Source organism: Bos indicus x Bos taurus, chromosome 16 (assembly GCF_003369695.1).
Source record: "Bos indicus x Bos taurus breed Angus x Brahman F1 hybrid chromosome 16, Bos_hybrid_MaternalHap_v2.0, whole genome shotgun sequence".
NCBI lineage: Eukaryota > Metazoa > Chordata > Mammalia > Artiodactyla > Bovidae > Bos > Bos indicus x Bos taurus.
In genome coordinates, this window is record NC_040091.1 from 34,179,994 (window position 1) to 34,197,149 (window position 17,156).

Here is a 17,156-nt window from a genome sequence, read left to right on the forward strand (position 1 = left end):
TGAGGTGGCCAAAATACTGGAGTTTCAGCTTCAGCATCATTCCTTCCAAAGAAATCCCAGGGCTGATCTCCTTCAGAATGGACTGGTTGGATCTCCTTGCAGTCCAAGGGACTCTCAAGAGTCTTCTCCAACACCACAATTCAAAAGCATCAATTCTTCGGCGCTCAGCCTTCTTCACAGTCCAACTCTCACATCCATACATGACCACTGCAAAAACCATAGCCTTGACTAGACAGACCTTTGTTGGCAAAGTAATGTCTCTGCTTTTGAATATGCTATCTAGGTTGGTCATAACTTTCCTTCCAAGGAGTAAGTGTCTTTTAATTTCATGGCTGCAGTCACCATCTGCAGTGATTTTGGAGCCCCAAAAATAAAGGCTGACACTGTTTCCACTGTTTCCCCATCTATTTCCCATGAAGCAATGGGACTGGATGCCATGATCTTTGTTTTCTGAATGTTGAGCTTTAAGCCAACTTTTTCACTCTCCACTTTCACTTTCATCAAGAGGCTTTTTAGTTCCTCTTCACTTTCTGCTATAGTCCCCCAGAAAGATCTGTTTTCCCTCTTTTGGGTCATTGTCAACTCTCTGGAGGAAATGGGCTCTCAGTCAAGCCTTAAGCTGTGATGCCATCACTGACTTAAATTAGGATGCATAATTTATTCTTTCTCAAATTTTTCTTGATTCTATAGTAATATCTTCCTCAGAAGGAACGAGCCTATTGTACAGACAGGTATTGTGATAGAAAATCCAAGCAGAATGATTGCTGGCTGTTAATTAGTTTCATGTGACCACACAAGTGTAAAACCATGACATAAGAGCATTCACAGGTTATTAAGTCCATCTGAAGAGTCCACCAAGGCTATATGTGAACCCATCAAATCTGACACAGATTTTGCAGAAGATAGGAACTGAGGAAATAGGGTGATCCAGGCTACATTGCCTGTGATCATGGTAATATGGCAGTAGGAGAACCTTCCTCTGGAATGTGCAATAGAAAATTCTTAGGTGGTAGATTTAGACCTGTGTACCATTGATCTCAAGGGTTCTACCAAAAAAAAAAACAAAATAGATTAGAATTTTCAGGGCTGGAAGGGACCTTAGAGATCGCTTAGCTTATCATTCCTTTCTCAATCTGTGTGTATGTGTGCATGCTCAGTCATGTCCAACTCTTTGTAACCCCCATGGATTGTAGCCCACCAGGGTCCTCTGTCCATGGGATTTTCCAGGCAAAAAACAGGAAAAACCAACTCTCATTATTTCCCCAAACCAAATTTTGACACTTACAGTTTTGAAACTATAATGATATCTCCATTTTCAGGTATCATATCATTTTTTCTCTCTGCGTCTTCTCTCCTTCAAACACACATGATTCTACAACTGTAAGACATTCTGGAAAGATTCCATGCAGTTTTGAAAATGTTCAATGTTTTTCAATATGGAGGAGATCTGAGGTCCTAACCTTAATGGTGTCTTCTGTGAACTCAGTCACAGTTTAAGCCTCATCTGAGCACTTGCCCATTTCAGCAGGTTCCTGAAGCCACTCCAGATGTCATTCACATCTCTTAGCACCCCATCCCCATTCCAGCTGAACTAGAGTGCTGCTTTTGGATCACATTAGAATTGAAATTCAGGACCTGAAGGTGTGATTTTTTTTTTTTTTTTTTTTTAGTTGCTTATTAAAAGAGTTTGTAGACGGAGGTGTTTAGATGGAAACTATTTGTTCTTTGGGCAAAACCTTTTTTTGACCTTTAGAAATCCCCAGTCAATTCAGCTAGTCATTGACATGGGCTTGCTGCTTCTTATAAGATATGCAGCATGTAGGAAATCAGTTCATTGGCATGCTTGACAGAAAGCACCCTGAGGCATAGTTAAAATGTCAGTGCACCCTGATGAATAAGATGATAAGAATTAAACAACTTCTGGCCTTCTCCCTGTTGAAAGAATGAATTTTATGTTCATTTTATTGCTTAAAAGCGTTAATTACAGACCTGGATGAGCATGTTCATTTTCTCTCTTGTTGCCTATATGGATTTGAGACCAAAAATAGCTTCAGCTATATGAAGTAACAAGATTGCAGTTTTAATAACTCAGTATGAGGTCTATTGCTGATCTTTGGATAAGAAACCTTTTTGTGTTTGAACAAAATCAAAAATGTTCTCTATATTCACCTGTTTATTTATATATTTATTGTCTTACAGAAATTCTTTGATCTGGAAAGAGAGAATGCTTGCATTAGAAAAGAACAAAGGAATCACACCTTCCCTAGATTAAATCGCAACAAGTACATGGTGACGGATGGCGCAGCTTATATTGGTAGGTGTCAGGGCTGTGAGGTTCCTCAGGGGATCATGCAGGTTAGTGGTAACCCAGCTGCACTCTGGTGTACCCCATGGTGAGGAAGCCCCTGCCAGTGAATGGGAGGCCCCAAGGTCAGGAAACAAGAGAGTGAGGGCAAAGAGCTTTTCAACCAAACATCTCATCTGTGGCTTGGTTCATAGAACAGGAGACCATACAGGATGTCTTCTCATAAGTGTTTTGCAGAAATTCCATGGTCCATTTGTCTTATTTTGTGCTTAGTCACTCAGTTGTGTCCAACTCATTGTGACCCCATGGACTGTAGTCTACCAGGCTCCTCTGTCCGTGGGATTCTCCAGGTAAGAATACTGGAGTGGGTTGCCATGCCCTTCTCCAGCAGATCTTCCCCACCCAGAAAATGAACTGGGGTCTCCTGTATTGCAGGCAGATTCTTTACCAGCTGAACTACCAGGGAAGCTCGATAGGCGGGAAATTCGATGGTTCATCAAAGGCCAGTCCTGGCACTAGAATGAACCCAGAGCTCATTTCCTACCCACCATACCACAGCCAGTCTGTATGAGTAATAGGGAAGCAGACCATTGAAATTTGATGTCCAAATGAACACTGTCTGTGCAATAATCCTATGCCTGCCATTTTTTAAATAGCTAACTTTGGACAACTTACTTAAGCTCTCTAAAACTCAGTTCTCTCATCTGTAAAAGGGGGTTGACTAGTTTCTGCCTCATAGGATGGTGTTTAATTAGGATAATATGTACAAAGCACCTTGCACAATTACAGCACCTAACACATAGATGATACCTGATTCATATTAGCTATTATTATTAAGGTAATAAAGCTCCAGACACAGAAACAATATGTTATTGGTTTATTATTTACTAAGGGGTCAAATCTAGTCTACTTTCCCATGGCCTGTATGGGTCCAGGGTAACCTTTTTACTCATTCTGTCACAGGCAGGGTGGAAGTTATTATCTATAAAATGAAGGGGCATAGATCACAAAATAGCTGGAATGGTTTTTACAATGTCCAAATGAAGTAGCAGAGTCAAAGCAGAAAAGAAAAGCACAGGTGTGGAATAAAGGAATATGAAATTTGCATTATTTTTTCCAAATTCAGTCAGTAAATAGAAAATATGCCCTTTTAACTTTGTAAAGCACCTTACTTTCTTTGATTCTCTTAGCAACAATGTCAATAGGGAAGGCAGCTTTAATCACCTACAGTTTAGAAATAAGGAAATTGGGCCATAAAATATGAAATGAATTAAACATACAGATGTAAGGGGGAAGATTTTAGAGCTAAGTTTCAAATGCCGGGCATCCAGACCCCTCACCCCTGTAGCCCTTCAGAAGTCACTGTCGTCGGCCCCTGGAGACACTGCCTCCTGTGTCAGTGTAGAGATGATCTGTCTTTTCCCATTTGGAATAGTTGTGTGTCTTATTAGTAGAATAGAGTATTGGAATTTTTTTAAATGTATGTCATTCCAGTTCTAGAATATGAGAACATTGTTTTGTTCATGTTGTCCCTCTCAGTGACACAAGGTGTGATAATTTAGATTTTCTCTTGTTCATCGAGGCATGGAGAATAGAATGAAATGAGCTTCTTTTTAAAAAAGTGACATAAGCAGACTCAGATGTGTTTAGTCCAAAGTGGGAACCTCTGGTTCAATATCGGGAAACAGGAAACACAGAGATGGATTAAGTTTTGGGCACAGTGGGATATTAGAACTCAAATCTGAATATTTTACCTGCAGAGTTTACGTAAAGTAAATTGTTGTATGCACACTCAGCAGTGACATGTGCTTATATCCAAATACTCTTCATAATGAATTAAGAAAGTGTGTTGGAGTCAGACAAATCTCTGATTTCAAGCCCTGACACAAGACAGAAGATGATAGAATCACACAGTCTCTCTGAGTCTCTGCAAAGCCTCTATTTCCTTATCTTTAAATAAGGGGGATTAGAACACCCACCCTTTGGTGGTGGTATGAGGATTGAATGAGATAATATATGAAAAGCTCCCAACACTGTCACTGCTCTGTCTACCAGATTCTTAGCAAAGACTGATTCCTGACTCTCTCCCTTGTTTCCCTATAAGGCATTTTTAAAATAGACTTTGGTTTTTGTTTAAAGTTTAGGTTCACAGCAAAACTGTGCAGAAGGCACAGAGATTTCCTATATACCCCCATCCCTACACGTGCACAGTGTCCCCCATGGCCAACATCCCTCACCAGAGTGCTGCATTTGTCACAGCTGATGAACTTACACTGACACATGTTCATCATTTACATTAGGGTTCTTTCTTTGTGCTGTACATTCTGTGGCTTTCAATAAGTTATAAAGACATGCATCTGCCATTATAGTATTATATAGAGTAGTTTCGCTGCCCTAAAATCCTATGTACTCCACCTATTCATTTCTACACCATCCTGGCAACCACTGATTTTTTTTTTAACTATCTGCATAGTGTTGTCTTTTTCAAAATATATAGTTGCAATCACATAGTGTGTAGCCTTTTACGATTGGCTTCTTTCACGTAGTGATATGCATTTAAGGTGCTTCCATGTCATTTCATGGCTTGATAACTCATTTCTTTTTACTGCTGAATAATATTCCATTTTATGTTACCTTCTCTGGAGAAGGGAATGGCAACCCACTCCAGTATTCTTGCCTGGAGAATCCCATGGACAGAGGAGCCTGATGGGCTATAGTCCATAGGGTCGCAAAGAGTTGGACATGACTGAGCGACAAACATACATTCCCTTCTAGGAGTTTTATAATTGGTAGGCTACAGTCCACAGGGTTGCAGAGTTGGACACGACTGAGCGACTTCACACACACACACACACACACACACACACAGATTTTACATTTAGGTATGATCACATTTTGAGTTACATTTTGTGAAGGGTATAAGATCTGGGTCTAGACTTTTTTTTACATGTGGCTGCCCAGTTCCTCTAACATCATTTGTTGAAAACACTGTTTTTGCTCTTTTGTATTGCCTTTGCTCCTTCATCATGATTGGTTGACTCTACTTATGGGGGTGTATTTTGTGGTTCTTTATTATAATACATTTTTAAATGAGTACATTTTACACATAGCATCTTCAGTTCAGTTCAGTTCAGTTGCTCAGTCATGTCCGATTCTTTGTGACCCCATGAACTGCAGCACACCAGGCCTCCCTGTCCATCACCAACTCCCGGAGTCCACCCAAACCCATGTCCGTCGAGTCAGTGATGCCATCCAACCATCTCATCCTCTGTCGTCCCCTTCTCCTCCTGCCCTCAATCTTTCCCAGCATCAGGGTCTTTTCAAATGAGTCAGTTCTTTGCATCAGGAGGCCAAAGTATTCGAGTTTCAGCTTCAACATCTGTCCTACCAAAGAACACCCAGGACTGATATCCTTTAGGATGGAATGGTTGGATCTCCTTGCAGCCCAAGGGACTCTCAAGAGTCTTCTCCAATATACTACATAGCATCTTAGCAAAATTTTAATTCCCTAGAATGAAGCATAGTTCTAATATAAAAATGCTTAAAGAGCATAAAGAGGGAAAATTCACTGATAATTTAAATAATTATCAGCATATTCTGAAAATCTCTTAAAAGTCACTCAAATACCTGCTGAGAATGCTGAATAAAGAAAAATCCACACAAGACCTTGCATGGAATTATAGTTCCATTAAATGCTCTGAAGGCTTACAGAAGACTCCCCAGACAGTATCATATCTCTACTTTAAATTCTCCAGAGTATATTTGAGTCAAGCTTGGCAAAGTTGTTTGAAAGATTTTGATTATTTACATATTATATCCTGTGAGTTCATTTGCACCCTCACAGGGTATTCCTGAGGGTAGTTCCCCAACTCTCTTGACATTTGGGGCCTCAGTATGCATTCTAGAAGCTGAAATGGCAGTCTCAAAAACAGCTGGGTAAAACAGCTTCCAAACTGAAAAATTACTGAAGCATGTATGTGATTTTGAGGTTTAACCCAGCCATCAGGAGATGAAAGGTAGGAAAACAATCACCTAGTGTAGAAATGCCCCGTAGACCTTTAGGGCTGTGATTCCTGAGAACAGACTAATTAAAACTCTTGAGAATCAATAAAGATGCAGAATCTTGGCTCCATCCTTTGTATTAAAGGAAAAAAGCTGAATTTTGCAGAATAAGATTTCAAAGTCTTGTCACTTCTCTCCCATCATCTTGCCCCGCTCCACGTTGCCCCCAAAGCATATGCATGTTTCTTTCAAACAGTGAGATATGCAAATGAATGGAGCAGAGATCTCAGCGTGGCCTGATGCACCAACCCTGGGAGCTGACAAAGTCTAGGGCGAAGAGCACAGTTAGCACAAAGCAAGTACGCCTTTCAAATCAGAGGTGACATGAAACAGAAGTTAAGTGTGGGCTGTGGAGTTAGACCTGGCTTTTGAACATCAACTGTGGAATTTTTTCACTTCCACCTTGGACAGATTACTAAACTTTTCTGTGCCTTAATTTACTCATCAATACAGTGAAGTTAATATTGTCACCTCACAGGACTGCAGTGAATATCAAATGAGATAATGTTATGAGATAACAAATTACTGCCCTTGGTCTAATGCCTGGCACTTAAGTCATAAGATGAGATTTTAGTGTCTTCTCAAGAAGTCTTTGAAAAGTGTGCAAGAATGCTAGAGTCTCATTTATAGAATGACTAGAAGGTGCCATCTCCCAACAGGTTCCAGAATAACTCTAAGCCTAGAGTAGCTACTGATCCTCTCCTTAGAGGCTGAGGCCTATGTTTACCTAGCCTGAGCATTTGCACAAAACTTAAGCCCCTGAGCATGGTCTGAGAGCACATGGTCCAAAACACACCAACAGCGAAGGGAGTCCCTGTGCAGACCCTAACACAGTCATAAACCATTCGGCAAGGAGCTTGCTAATTTATAGCAATAAAATTGAGTCAACGTTGTGTCTTTTTGGAGAAGGAAATGGCAACCCACTCCACTACCCATGCCTGGAAAATTCCGTGGGCTACAATCCATGGGGTCGCAAAAAGTCAGACACAAATGAGCGACTTCACTTTCACTTGTATGTCTTTTTAAAAAAATATTCATTTATTTATTTATTTTTGGCTGCGCTGGGTCTTCATTGCTACACATGGGCTTTTTCTAGTTGTGGAGAGTGGGGGCTAACCTCTAGCTGTGGTGTGTGGGCTTCTCATTGCCGTGGCTTCTCTTGTTGTGGAGCATGGGCTCTTGGGCATGTGGGCATTGGCAATTACTGCAGGGGGCTCAGTAGCTGTAGCCCACAGGCTTAGTTGCCCCATGGTATGTGGGTTCTTCCCAGACCAGGGATCGAACCAGTGTCCCTTGCATTGCAAGGCAGATTCTTAACCACTAGACCACTAAGGAAGCCCCCATAGTTATGTCTATCATGAAGCTATTGAAAGCATCATTGTAGTGTTTGTGTGGAGTAGGCTGAGATATTAAGAGAGAGAGGGGGGAGTTCCTTCTCCATGCTGATAATATTTGACTTAGAGGAATAAACTTAAGGAGTCAAATGGAGGAGGAAGGAATCACCTTCCAGTATTCCAGGCAGTGCCATACAGAAAAGGGAGTTGATATGTGAATGAGCTCCAGGGAGTAGGGGAGGGGCCAAAGAACGAGAACTATAGAGGAACAGACATTGACTCTCTCTATGGGTGTCCCTTCTCCCAGAAGCTTCTCCCACAGATGGCTGCAGGGCCTTAGGTCAAGGACACCCAGGGACCATGATCTCAACATCTTTCAACCAATGCTCCTGCAAGATGCCTGAGAAGCCACTGAGGAAAAGGAAAGTCAACCTATGTATTTAAAAGCCTTCAGTTCACTTGTGGAACTAGCTCTGAACCAAAGAGGACAGTGGTAATTTGTGAAATAACTTTGTCAGTCTTGACATGGCTAAATTTTTATTGGTGAGAATGATGCTTTGTTTATGGTATTGAAGATAGCTTATGGAGTCTAGGAGACCTGGATAAACCATTTAACTATGTGAAGTTGGGCAAATTTATTCACCTCTTTGAGCCTTCAAACTGTGGTACTGGAGAAGACTCTTCAGAGTCCCTTGGACTACAAGGAGATCAAATTAGTTGATGCTAAAGAAAACCAACCCTGAATATTCATTGGAAGGACTGATGGTAAAGCTGAAGTTCTAATACTTTAGCCACCTGATGTGAAGAGCTGACTCACTGGAAAAGACCCTGATGCTGGGAAAGATTGAAGGCAACCAAAGAAGAAGGGCAGCAGGGTATGAGATGGTTAGACAGCATCATCGACTCAACGGACATGAATTTGAGCAAAGTCTGGGAGATAGTGAAGGACAGGGAAGCCTGGTGTGCTGCAGTCCATGGGATCACAAAGAGTCAGACACGACTGAGTTACTTTCACTTTCAGTTACTTTCAGCTTCTTTCAAGATTAGTCTGTTGACTTCCTAATCCCTCAGAATATGACTTTATTTGGAGACAGGGTCCTTACAGAGAATATCAAGTTAAGGTGAGGTTCATTAGGTGGTTTCTCATCCAGTTTGACTGGTGTCCTTATGCAAGAGGAAAATTTGGACACAGAGATATATGCAGAAAGGAGACAATGTAAGGAGACACAGGGAGGAGATGGCCATCTACAAGCCAAGGAGAGAGGCCTGGAACAGACCCTGCTTTCACAGCCTTCAAAAGGAACCAACCTGCCAATACGTTGACCTTGAACTTTCAGCCTCCAGAACTGTGGACATTTAGCCTCCGGTCTGTTCTACTTTGTTACAGCAGACCTAGTAAATTAATACACCAGCTATACCAGCAGTCACTCTGGGGCACCTGCTGTTGCAACAACTTCCCTGATTCCTGGGCTAAGAAGCCTGATTCTGGGACTGGGAATTGACTCACAGCCCAGGCAAGGAGTGTTTTGTGTGTTTGGTTAAAAACTGGTTCTCCTTCTCTGGCCTCAACTTTTTCTTTGATGTGAAAGCTTCTGAGCATTGTAATTAGTGCCTCTCATTTGTACATATGGATTAGATGTGTCTCTTTGAGAAGGGAGGAAATGTTCACAGGATGTTTAAGTGTATTCCTATATATTTTAAATGTTGTTATATTTAGTGTACCTTGTGAACATCAATAAGAAATAACATTACCCAAAAAAAGAACATCAAATTTCCTGTTTCCAGTTTCAAGTTGAGCAAAGCTGAAGAAAATGCCAAAATAATATGCAAATATTAATGTGCCATATGTAAGCCTTCTTGGATTTTTTTATGAGCTGTCAACACAATTCAGTCTCCCTGTCACTGTTCCCGGGTGTTTTTTGTTTGTTTGTGTTTTGTTTTTTTAATAGAATCTGCTTTCTATTTCTTTAAATGGAGAATATTCCCCAGTGGAATATTAACTCTTCACCTTCATTTCCTTTGTCTTTTGCAGGAAATTTTGACTGGGTGGGGAATGACTTCACCCAGAATGCTGGCACAGGCCTCGTTATCAACCAAGCAGACGTGAGGAACAACACAAGCATCATTAAGCAACTCAAGGATGTGTTTGAGAGGGACTGGTACTCGCCCTATGCCAGAACCTTGCAGCCCACCAAGCAACCCAACTGCTCAAGCCTCTTCAGACTCAGACTCCCCTCAAACAAAACTGCCATGTACAACGCAAGTGGGAAGGACCCCTAGAGTGTGTAGTCTGAATGAACAAACTTACGGGACATCTTGTATTTCACATTTATATATATATATATGTATACAAAAACAAAGACTTGAGGAGAGAAAAACAATTTAATATGTCTTTTTTAGGGGAAAAGCACACACAAAAATATTCTCTGAACGACATGTAATAACTAACAATATCTTAGCCGCGTGTACACTAAACTTAAGACTTTTGTATTTGTTACTTCTGACAGAGAATGTCATTTTGGCTTGGAGGTTAGTTTTTACGTTTGCATACAAATTTTAAGACTTTGATGCCTCTTCCTTTCTAGTTTTAGAACTTTTTCTGCTGACCACCTGGTCCATTCTTAGGAAGCTTAGCATGAGGTAAGCTCTTTAACACCATTCTGAGAACTGCTGACGCAGAGGAGCGTGAGGATTTTGTCCGGGAGAAGGGACTGATCAAGCCAAGTATTTGTCCTTGGAAACCATTTCCAAGACCTCTATAGTCATGTAACCATGAACAGCTTACATCTCATGCTCATCTTCAACACACTTGAAAAATACACTTTTTGCCTCCTTCTGCATTTTTTCCAATACCATGGCTTTTATTTTCTATCATTTTCTCTTCTCACAAAAAGTTATATAGCACTCCTATATTCACCTAAACATTAGTTCCAAGTATGATTGTATCTTTTGAAAATGTATGAATTGTTCAGAATGAATGCAAAATGTAAAAAGCAGTCTTTAATTTTCACCTTTCAACTGCACTTTTCCCTACCAAATTGATATTTTAAAACCACAGCCAACAATGTGTATCCTTTCTCTCAAGCTCAGAAAAATTATGTAGCCACCTGCTAATATCCAGCAAGCTATTCAGTCTGCATTATAAGAATAAAGTAGTTTTTCACATTTTTGTTTAAGTTTATGGTGTTTAAAAGTAGATTTTAATTTCTTTATAATCCTTTGCTGTTAAGAGTATGCCAGCAAACATTTATAGAGCTATTTAATATATCTTCTGCTATTTAATATACCAAATGCTTTTCAGAGAAATGCAATTTAAATACTGTGCTTAACATATTTTACTAAGAAACAAAAATATTGGATTATTGTTCTAGTATGTCCTTGTGTTGTTGTTTTATATCTATACAATGTGCGTGCTCAGTTGTGTCCAACTCTGTTCAAGCCCATGGACTGTAGCCCACCAGGCTCCTCTGTCCATGGAATTTTCCAGGCAAGAATACTGGAGTGGGTTGCCATTTCCTACTGCAGGGGATTTTCCTGATTCAGGGATCGAACCCATGTCTCTTGCATCTCCTGCATTGGCAGGCTGATTCTTCACCACTGCGCCACCTGGGAAGCCCATAACTGTATGATATATAACCCTATATTAATGGAGACTGTTGCACTAGAGATAGGCATGGCCTAATTAGAGCCCAGAGCAGGTGCCCTTCAGGACGTCTAGCCTTAATGTCGCTCCTGACCCTCCCTGGCCTGGGAACAGAGTCCTGCACTTCTTGGTCTTGGGTTTCTATTGATAATGTAGGGACATTAATAATCACCTACCTCGCAAAGATGTTGTCACAGTAGAAAATGTTTTTAACTTGTTTTGAAATCAAAAGAACCTATATAAATGCTAAGCATTATAAAGTATAATGTTTGTGGTATCCTGATGTAATCAATAACAGGTTCTCCCAGAAAACCCACAAGAGAAAACAAATCCACAGCTTCTAGTTACAAATACAAGTGAACACAGCAACGCAAAAGCCCTGCCGGAGGTCTGGATTGTCATCATTCTGGTGGAATGTTTTGTCAGATCACTTTGGCATAAATAACATCAACATTAAACTAGACCATGTGCTTGGAATTCTTCTTTAGGACTAGCCTCTGCTTGTGCTTTTAGAGCAAGAAAAAGCAATCTCTCTCTTTTTTTTTTATTTCTAGAGGCTTGATTCCAATAGGTCAGAAAAAGTGATGTAGGAACTCACAAATCTTGTTCAGTGGGTTTACTTGTTGGTCACTAGTGATCACATACCTTCCTTTCTTATTTCCAAGTATTGCTCTACTTGATATTTAACCAGGCTGTGAAGAGAGCTGGGAAAGACATGTATTTTTAAGAATAACCTGTTTTAATGAACGACTATGGGATTCTTTTTCTTATTCTTTTTATTTATTTTTGGTTACACTGAGTCTTTGTTGCTGCATGCGGCTTTTCTCTAGATGGCGGCAAGCCAGGGCTGCTCTTCGTTGTGGTGCACCAGCTTCCCATTGCGGGCCTTCTCTTGCTGTGAGCACAGCCTCTAGGCACACAGACTTCAGTAGCTGCAACTTGTGAGCTCGAGAGTGTGGGCTCAGGAGCTGTAGCACACGGGCTTTAGGCTTTGCCTGGCATGTGGAATCTTCCTGGACCAGGGATTGAACCTGTGTCCCCTGCATTGGCAGGAGGATTCTTATCCACTGTATCACTAGGGAAGTCTCGACTAGGGAACTCTTAATGAAATTCTGCACCAATAGTGGCCAGTCCTTAAAACTCTAAATATTTACCTTGCATTCATATCCATATAATCAAGAATATGCCTATCCTTGTTTAAATATGGAAGTATCCAGTCAGTCATCTCAGTAAAGTAAACGTAGTTTTAATGATGATTAAAAAGAGAACACAAAAGTAAGCAGAGTTGACATAGAGACAAAGAAACATAATAATTGCACTCCTGGGTGGGGAAAATCAACCTGGGCTGAATTTGGAAAGGACATCAGAAGGCTGAAAACCTGGTTGCTTACTCGTTCATTCTCAAGTTGTTTCCTGGAGTATTTTGTCATGTCATGGGATAAGCATCAGCTCAGCCGCTCAGTCATGGCATGGACTGCAGGCTTCCTGGTCCATCACCAACTCCCAGAGCCTACTCAAACTCATGTCCATTGCATTGGTAATGCCATCCAACCATCTCATCCTCTGTCATCCCCATCTCCTCCCACTTTCAATCTTTCCCAACATCAGGGTCTTTTCAAATGAATCAGTTCTTTGCATCAGGTGGCCAAATGATTGGAGTTTCAGCTTTAGCATCATTCCTTCCAAAGAACACCCAGGACTGATCTCCTTCAGAATGGACTGGTTGGATCTCCTTGCAGTCCGAGAGACTCTCAAGAGTCTTCTCCAACACCACAGTTCAAAAGCATCAATTCTTCGGTGCTCGGCTTTCTTTACAGTCCAACTCTCACATCCATACATGACTACTGGAAAAACCATAGCCTTGACTAGATGGACCTTTGTTGGCAAAGTAATCTCTCTGCTTTTTAATATGCTGTCTAGGTTGGTCATAACTTTTCTTCCAAGGAGCAAGCGTCTTTGAATTTCATGGCTGCAGTCACCATCTGCAGTGATTTTGGAGCCCCCCAAAAATAGTCTATCACTGTTTCCATTGTTTCCCCGTCTATTTGCCATGAAACGATGGGACCAGATGCCATGATCTTAGTTTTCTGAATGTTGAGTTTTAAGCCAACTTTTTCACTCTCCTCTTTCACTTTCATCAAGAGGCTCTTTAGTTCTTCTTTGCTTTCTGCCATAAGGGGACAAGCATAGGTTTGGTGTAATGGCGCTCCCTCACTGTCACTATCTTCTGCTTATGATAGGAAAAGTCATTTTTGTCCTTTCCCTCTGAGCCCCATCAAAAAGGTAGCTACAGGAAATGTGTCCCAGGATTTTCTGCCATGCACCACCAGCAGCATAACCCTACCTAGCCAAGCAGACCTCCTCAAGGTGGTCCAGGCAGCAGCAGCTAGACCACAGATTCTGGGAGGCAAAACTGACCTCAGTGGCAGCCAGGAAAACAGCCCCTGTCCAGAGATTGTCATAAATGGGTTCATGTCTCCCAAAAGAAAATTTAACTCTGCAAAACTTTCTTGTTCATTTGAATGCTTTGTGTACCCCTCTGTAAGTATTCTTCTTCTCTTTTAGACTTTGTGTCTGTGCTAAAACAACTTCCATTTCCCCCTACCAACAAAAAACCCAAGAATTATTTCCCAAGAGGAAAAGAAGGCAAAACAAAAACACTTTAATTCAAGACTATCTAATGAATATCCATACCAGAAATTATGAGGAGTAGGGCAACTACTAACCTCCATTTTTTTTCTCCAGAACGATTCCAGGATTATTTCCCAAGGGGTGATAAAGGAAAACAAACACAATTTGAGACAATATTTTAGGTTTGTGTGCTGCTAGCATTGACCTAGTGCCTTATTGATTCTCAAGCATTGATTTTAAACAGTGACTCACTATATGAGAATGCTTCAATTTACTGTGGATCCAGTAGAACTTGGTAATGGACCTTCTGGTTGAAAACTTGCACATGAGTGTGAATAGATTCTATGCAGCCTGCTCTCTTCCCAAACCACACAAATTTGATCACCTCCAAATCAAATCGTTGATACACACTGTCAAATATCAATACCCTGGACCTCCACTGCACTGCCACTGGCCACTAGTATATCCAATAATTGAATCACATTTTATCAAACCACTGGAGAGGAAGCGGAACATTCTAGGTTCTATCCATGCTCTGTAAACGCCACACTTTGAGTACCTGAATATGATAGAAGGAAGGCACACTGAAAATGTCCCTGCTGTCTCTAAAGGACTTTGTAAAGAGATGCTTCATGGCCTTCCAAAGTCTTGTGGAACAGAACAAATCTAACATCTTAAAAAAGGCAAAGCAGACTCAGTAAAAGAAACGAAAAGCTGTGGGAAAGCTTTGTATCTGTGTAGTTCTGGGCACTACTTTTTCCATTTGGACCGTTTGTCTCATTTCTGATTGGGTTCTTGGTGAGATGGGTCTCATCATGTTTTTGTTTGATCTTACCTCTTTAAAACTATGTTTTGTTTTGTTTTGTTTTTTTTTTACTGCAGTTACTAGTTTGGTAAAAGTGCCTCGCTAAACTGCGACCGACAGAAGCTCAAGAGACTTTCATTTATTCTGAATTTTATTTGTTTTTAGAAACTTTTGTTGAGATAAATGCCAGGTTGAAAAACTATGAAAAGACTATAGAAATTTCTTGATAAGATCAGACCCAGAGCCATCTGTCTCAGGTATTCTATCCAAGAACCTGCCTTTTTTTTTTTTTCATATATGTACCACTTACATGAGTTTCTCTGTCCAAAAATCATTTTGTTATTTTTAACATTTAAGGAATGTAAAAAGCTACCTTTACTCTCAATAGAACAGTTATTTTCTGTGATGAAAGATATTATTACTTTGCTATTGGTTATTCAAATTCAGTTCCTTACAAATAACCCCTATATATTGTGGATGAATGTTTGATTCTTTGGTTTTCTGTACTTAATCTCAATGAACTAATGCACTTTATTATAAGACTTTTGAAGGAAAAATTATTATAGTGTCCATCTGGCCTAAGTAGGATAAATTAATCCAAACTCAGCATTTTTCCATTCACTGTGATCTTATAACTTTTCTTTTTACATCAGTAACCAAACAACTGTTTATTATTTTTATGTTATTGATTTTAATTAGTGGAAGCTTTATAACAGCCTTGAAGACAACCTCAGTTCACAGGCCACCTTTCCTATTTGAGAGAATCCCCATCATTGGCTGAATTATAAAGATATTGCTTTCTACGGCGACTAGATAGGCATACTTTAGAAGTTTCCTGAAGTTATAAAAACCAAACTTTCTTATTTTTGAGCAATTAGCAGTCTTGTACTTACAGAGTTTTAAGAAAGTCACTGATCACTGATGCTTCTTTTGGCAATTTTATGCAAAGAAATGTGAGGTTTAATAGGCCATTATGCGTTTTCTTTTGTTATATTCAACTACTAAACTTCTAATTCTGTTACAAAAGAGACTTGAATTTTTAATGTTTCTTTATGTAAATAGGATAAAGTTGTGCCTGGACATATCTATATTATTAACCTAGAGATTCTAAATAAATTGGTGTTATAAAGGGCTAAATTTGGGGGCATCATTAAAATTCTCAAACCTGTCATATAACCAAATGCTCGATTTTTTCAGGCGTAATAACTATATGGTTTTTATTCTGTGAGATGAGCCATTTATGTTTCTCCTTAACTTGATCTCAGAAACAACATTCTCTCATCAATTCCCAGTTGTACTTTATGTACTGAAAGATGTGAACAAAGCTAACTAGTGGCTACAGTCCCACCATTTTGTATATTTGTCCAAGAAGGCATCGTTGTGACAATATCCCTGCTTCTATATTTTTAAGGAGTTTGCTTACGATAGTTTGCACTGGTTTTGAATAAATAAATGCTTTTTTTTTTTTTTTTAATAAAGACAAAGAAACCATTGTAGTGATCAGGCCCAGTAACAGAAAAAGTCTTTGTGGAGGAAGTTCAGCTGCCTTCTGTACTTACTTCTGTTCCTTCCAGGCACAAATCCATAAGCAGATACACCTGGTGTCTGCTCAACAGACCCATATAGAATCTTGGGTTTAGAGGGTATCTTGAAATTCATCCAAGTCAACTCTTCCTAGGTACAGACAAAGGGGCATCTTTTATGTAGAAATTTTAAAATAATAAAATAGCTAACAAAAATCATCTATTTTTTATTGTCACTATGCTTCAGCAATTCTAAACAATGTCAGGACAAGATACTCCATGAAGAAAAAAATGTATTGGTCTAAGCTCTAACCAACTGCCTACAACTAGGGCATACAGATCCCACTGCCCTGATCTTGGTATACTGTGAGTGACACTCTTTTCTCAATTTCTGGTAAAGGGTTTTAAAAAAAAAATTGCCACCAATCCTGAGCAGAAACTGTGATTATTAATTTATTCAACAAATATTTAATAATCCTGTGCTACAGTCCTATTTCTGTGCTGAGAGGGACATCTTAAAGTTTCTCTTCTCAGGGTTTAGTGAGAAAAAAAGAAAAAAATAGTAAAATGTTGTATTTAAAGCTTTGAGGATGTTTCCCTTCCTACAATGATGGAGTAGGTAATACTGATTAATCCATTTGCAGAAAACAATTAGAAAAACTGGAAACATATTTAATATCAAATTTGTTTGTATGCATAAGAGATATACCAAAGCAGGGAAGAAATTTGCATGGTCAAGTATACTGAGAGAGAAAAGCCTAGAAGTGAATCAATTTGCAGCCAGTTTTCTTTAGAGGCATCTGCTGATTCTCCAAGCACAGATGCTGAACAAAACTTTCAACAGATTCAAAGG

At 39.8% G+C, this 17,156-nt stretch overlaps 1 protein-coding gene across 2 annotated transcripts in view; it reads left to right on the top strand.

Annotated features, from left to right (window-relative positions):
* Positions 1-10,877, top strand: part of PLD5 (phospholipase D family member 5) — a 419,990-nt gene extending 409,113 nt beyond the window's left edge. For both annotated transcript variants that reach the window (XM_027564717.1, XM_027564719.1), the window contains 2 exons: positions 2,200-2,314; positions 9,734-10,877. In XM_027564717.1, the coding sequence (XP_027420518.1) occupies positions 2,200-2,314; positions 9,734-9,981 (363 nt within the window). In that variant the 3' untranslated portion in view covers positions 9,982-10,877. The remainder of the gene's footprint in view (positions 1-2,199; positions 2,315-9,733) is intronic.
* Positions 10,878-17,156: the final 6,279 nt, after the last annotated feature.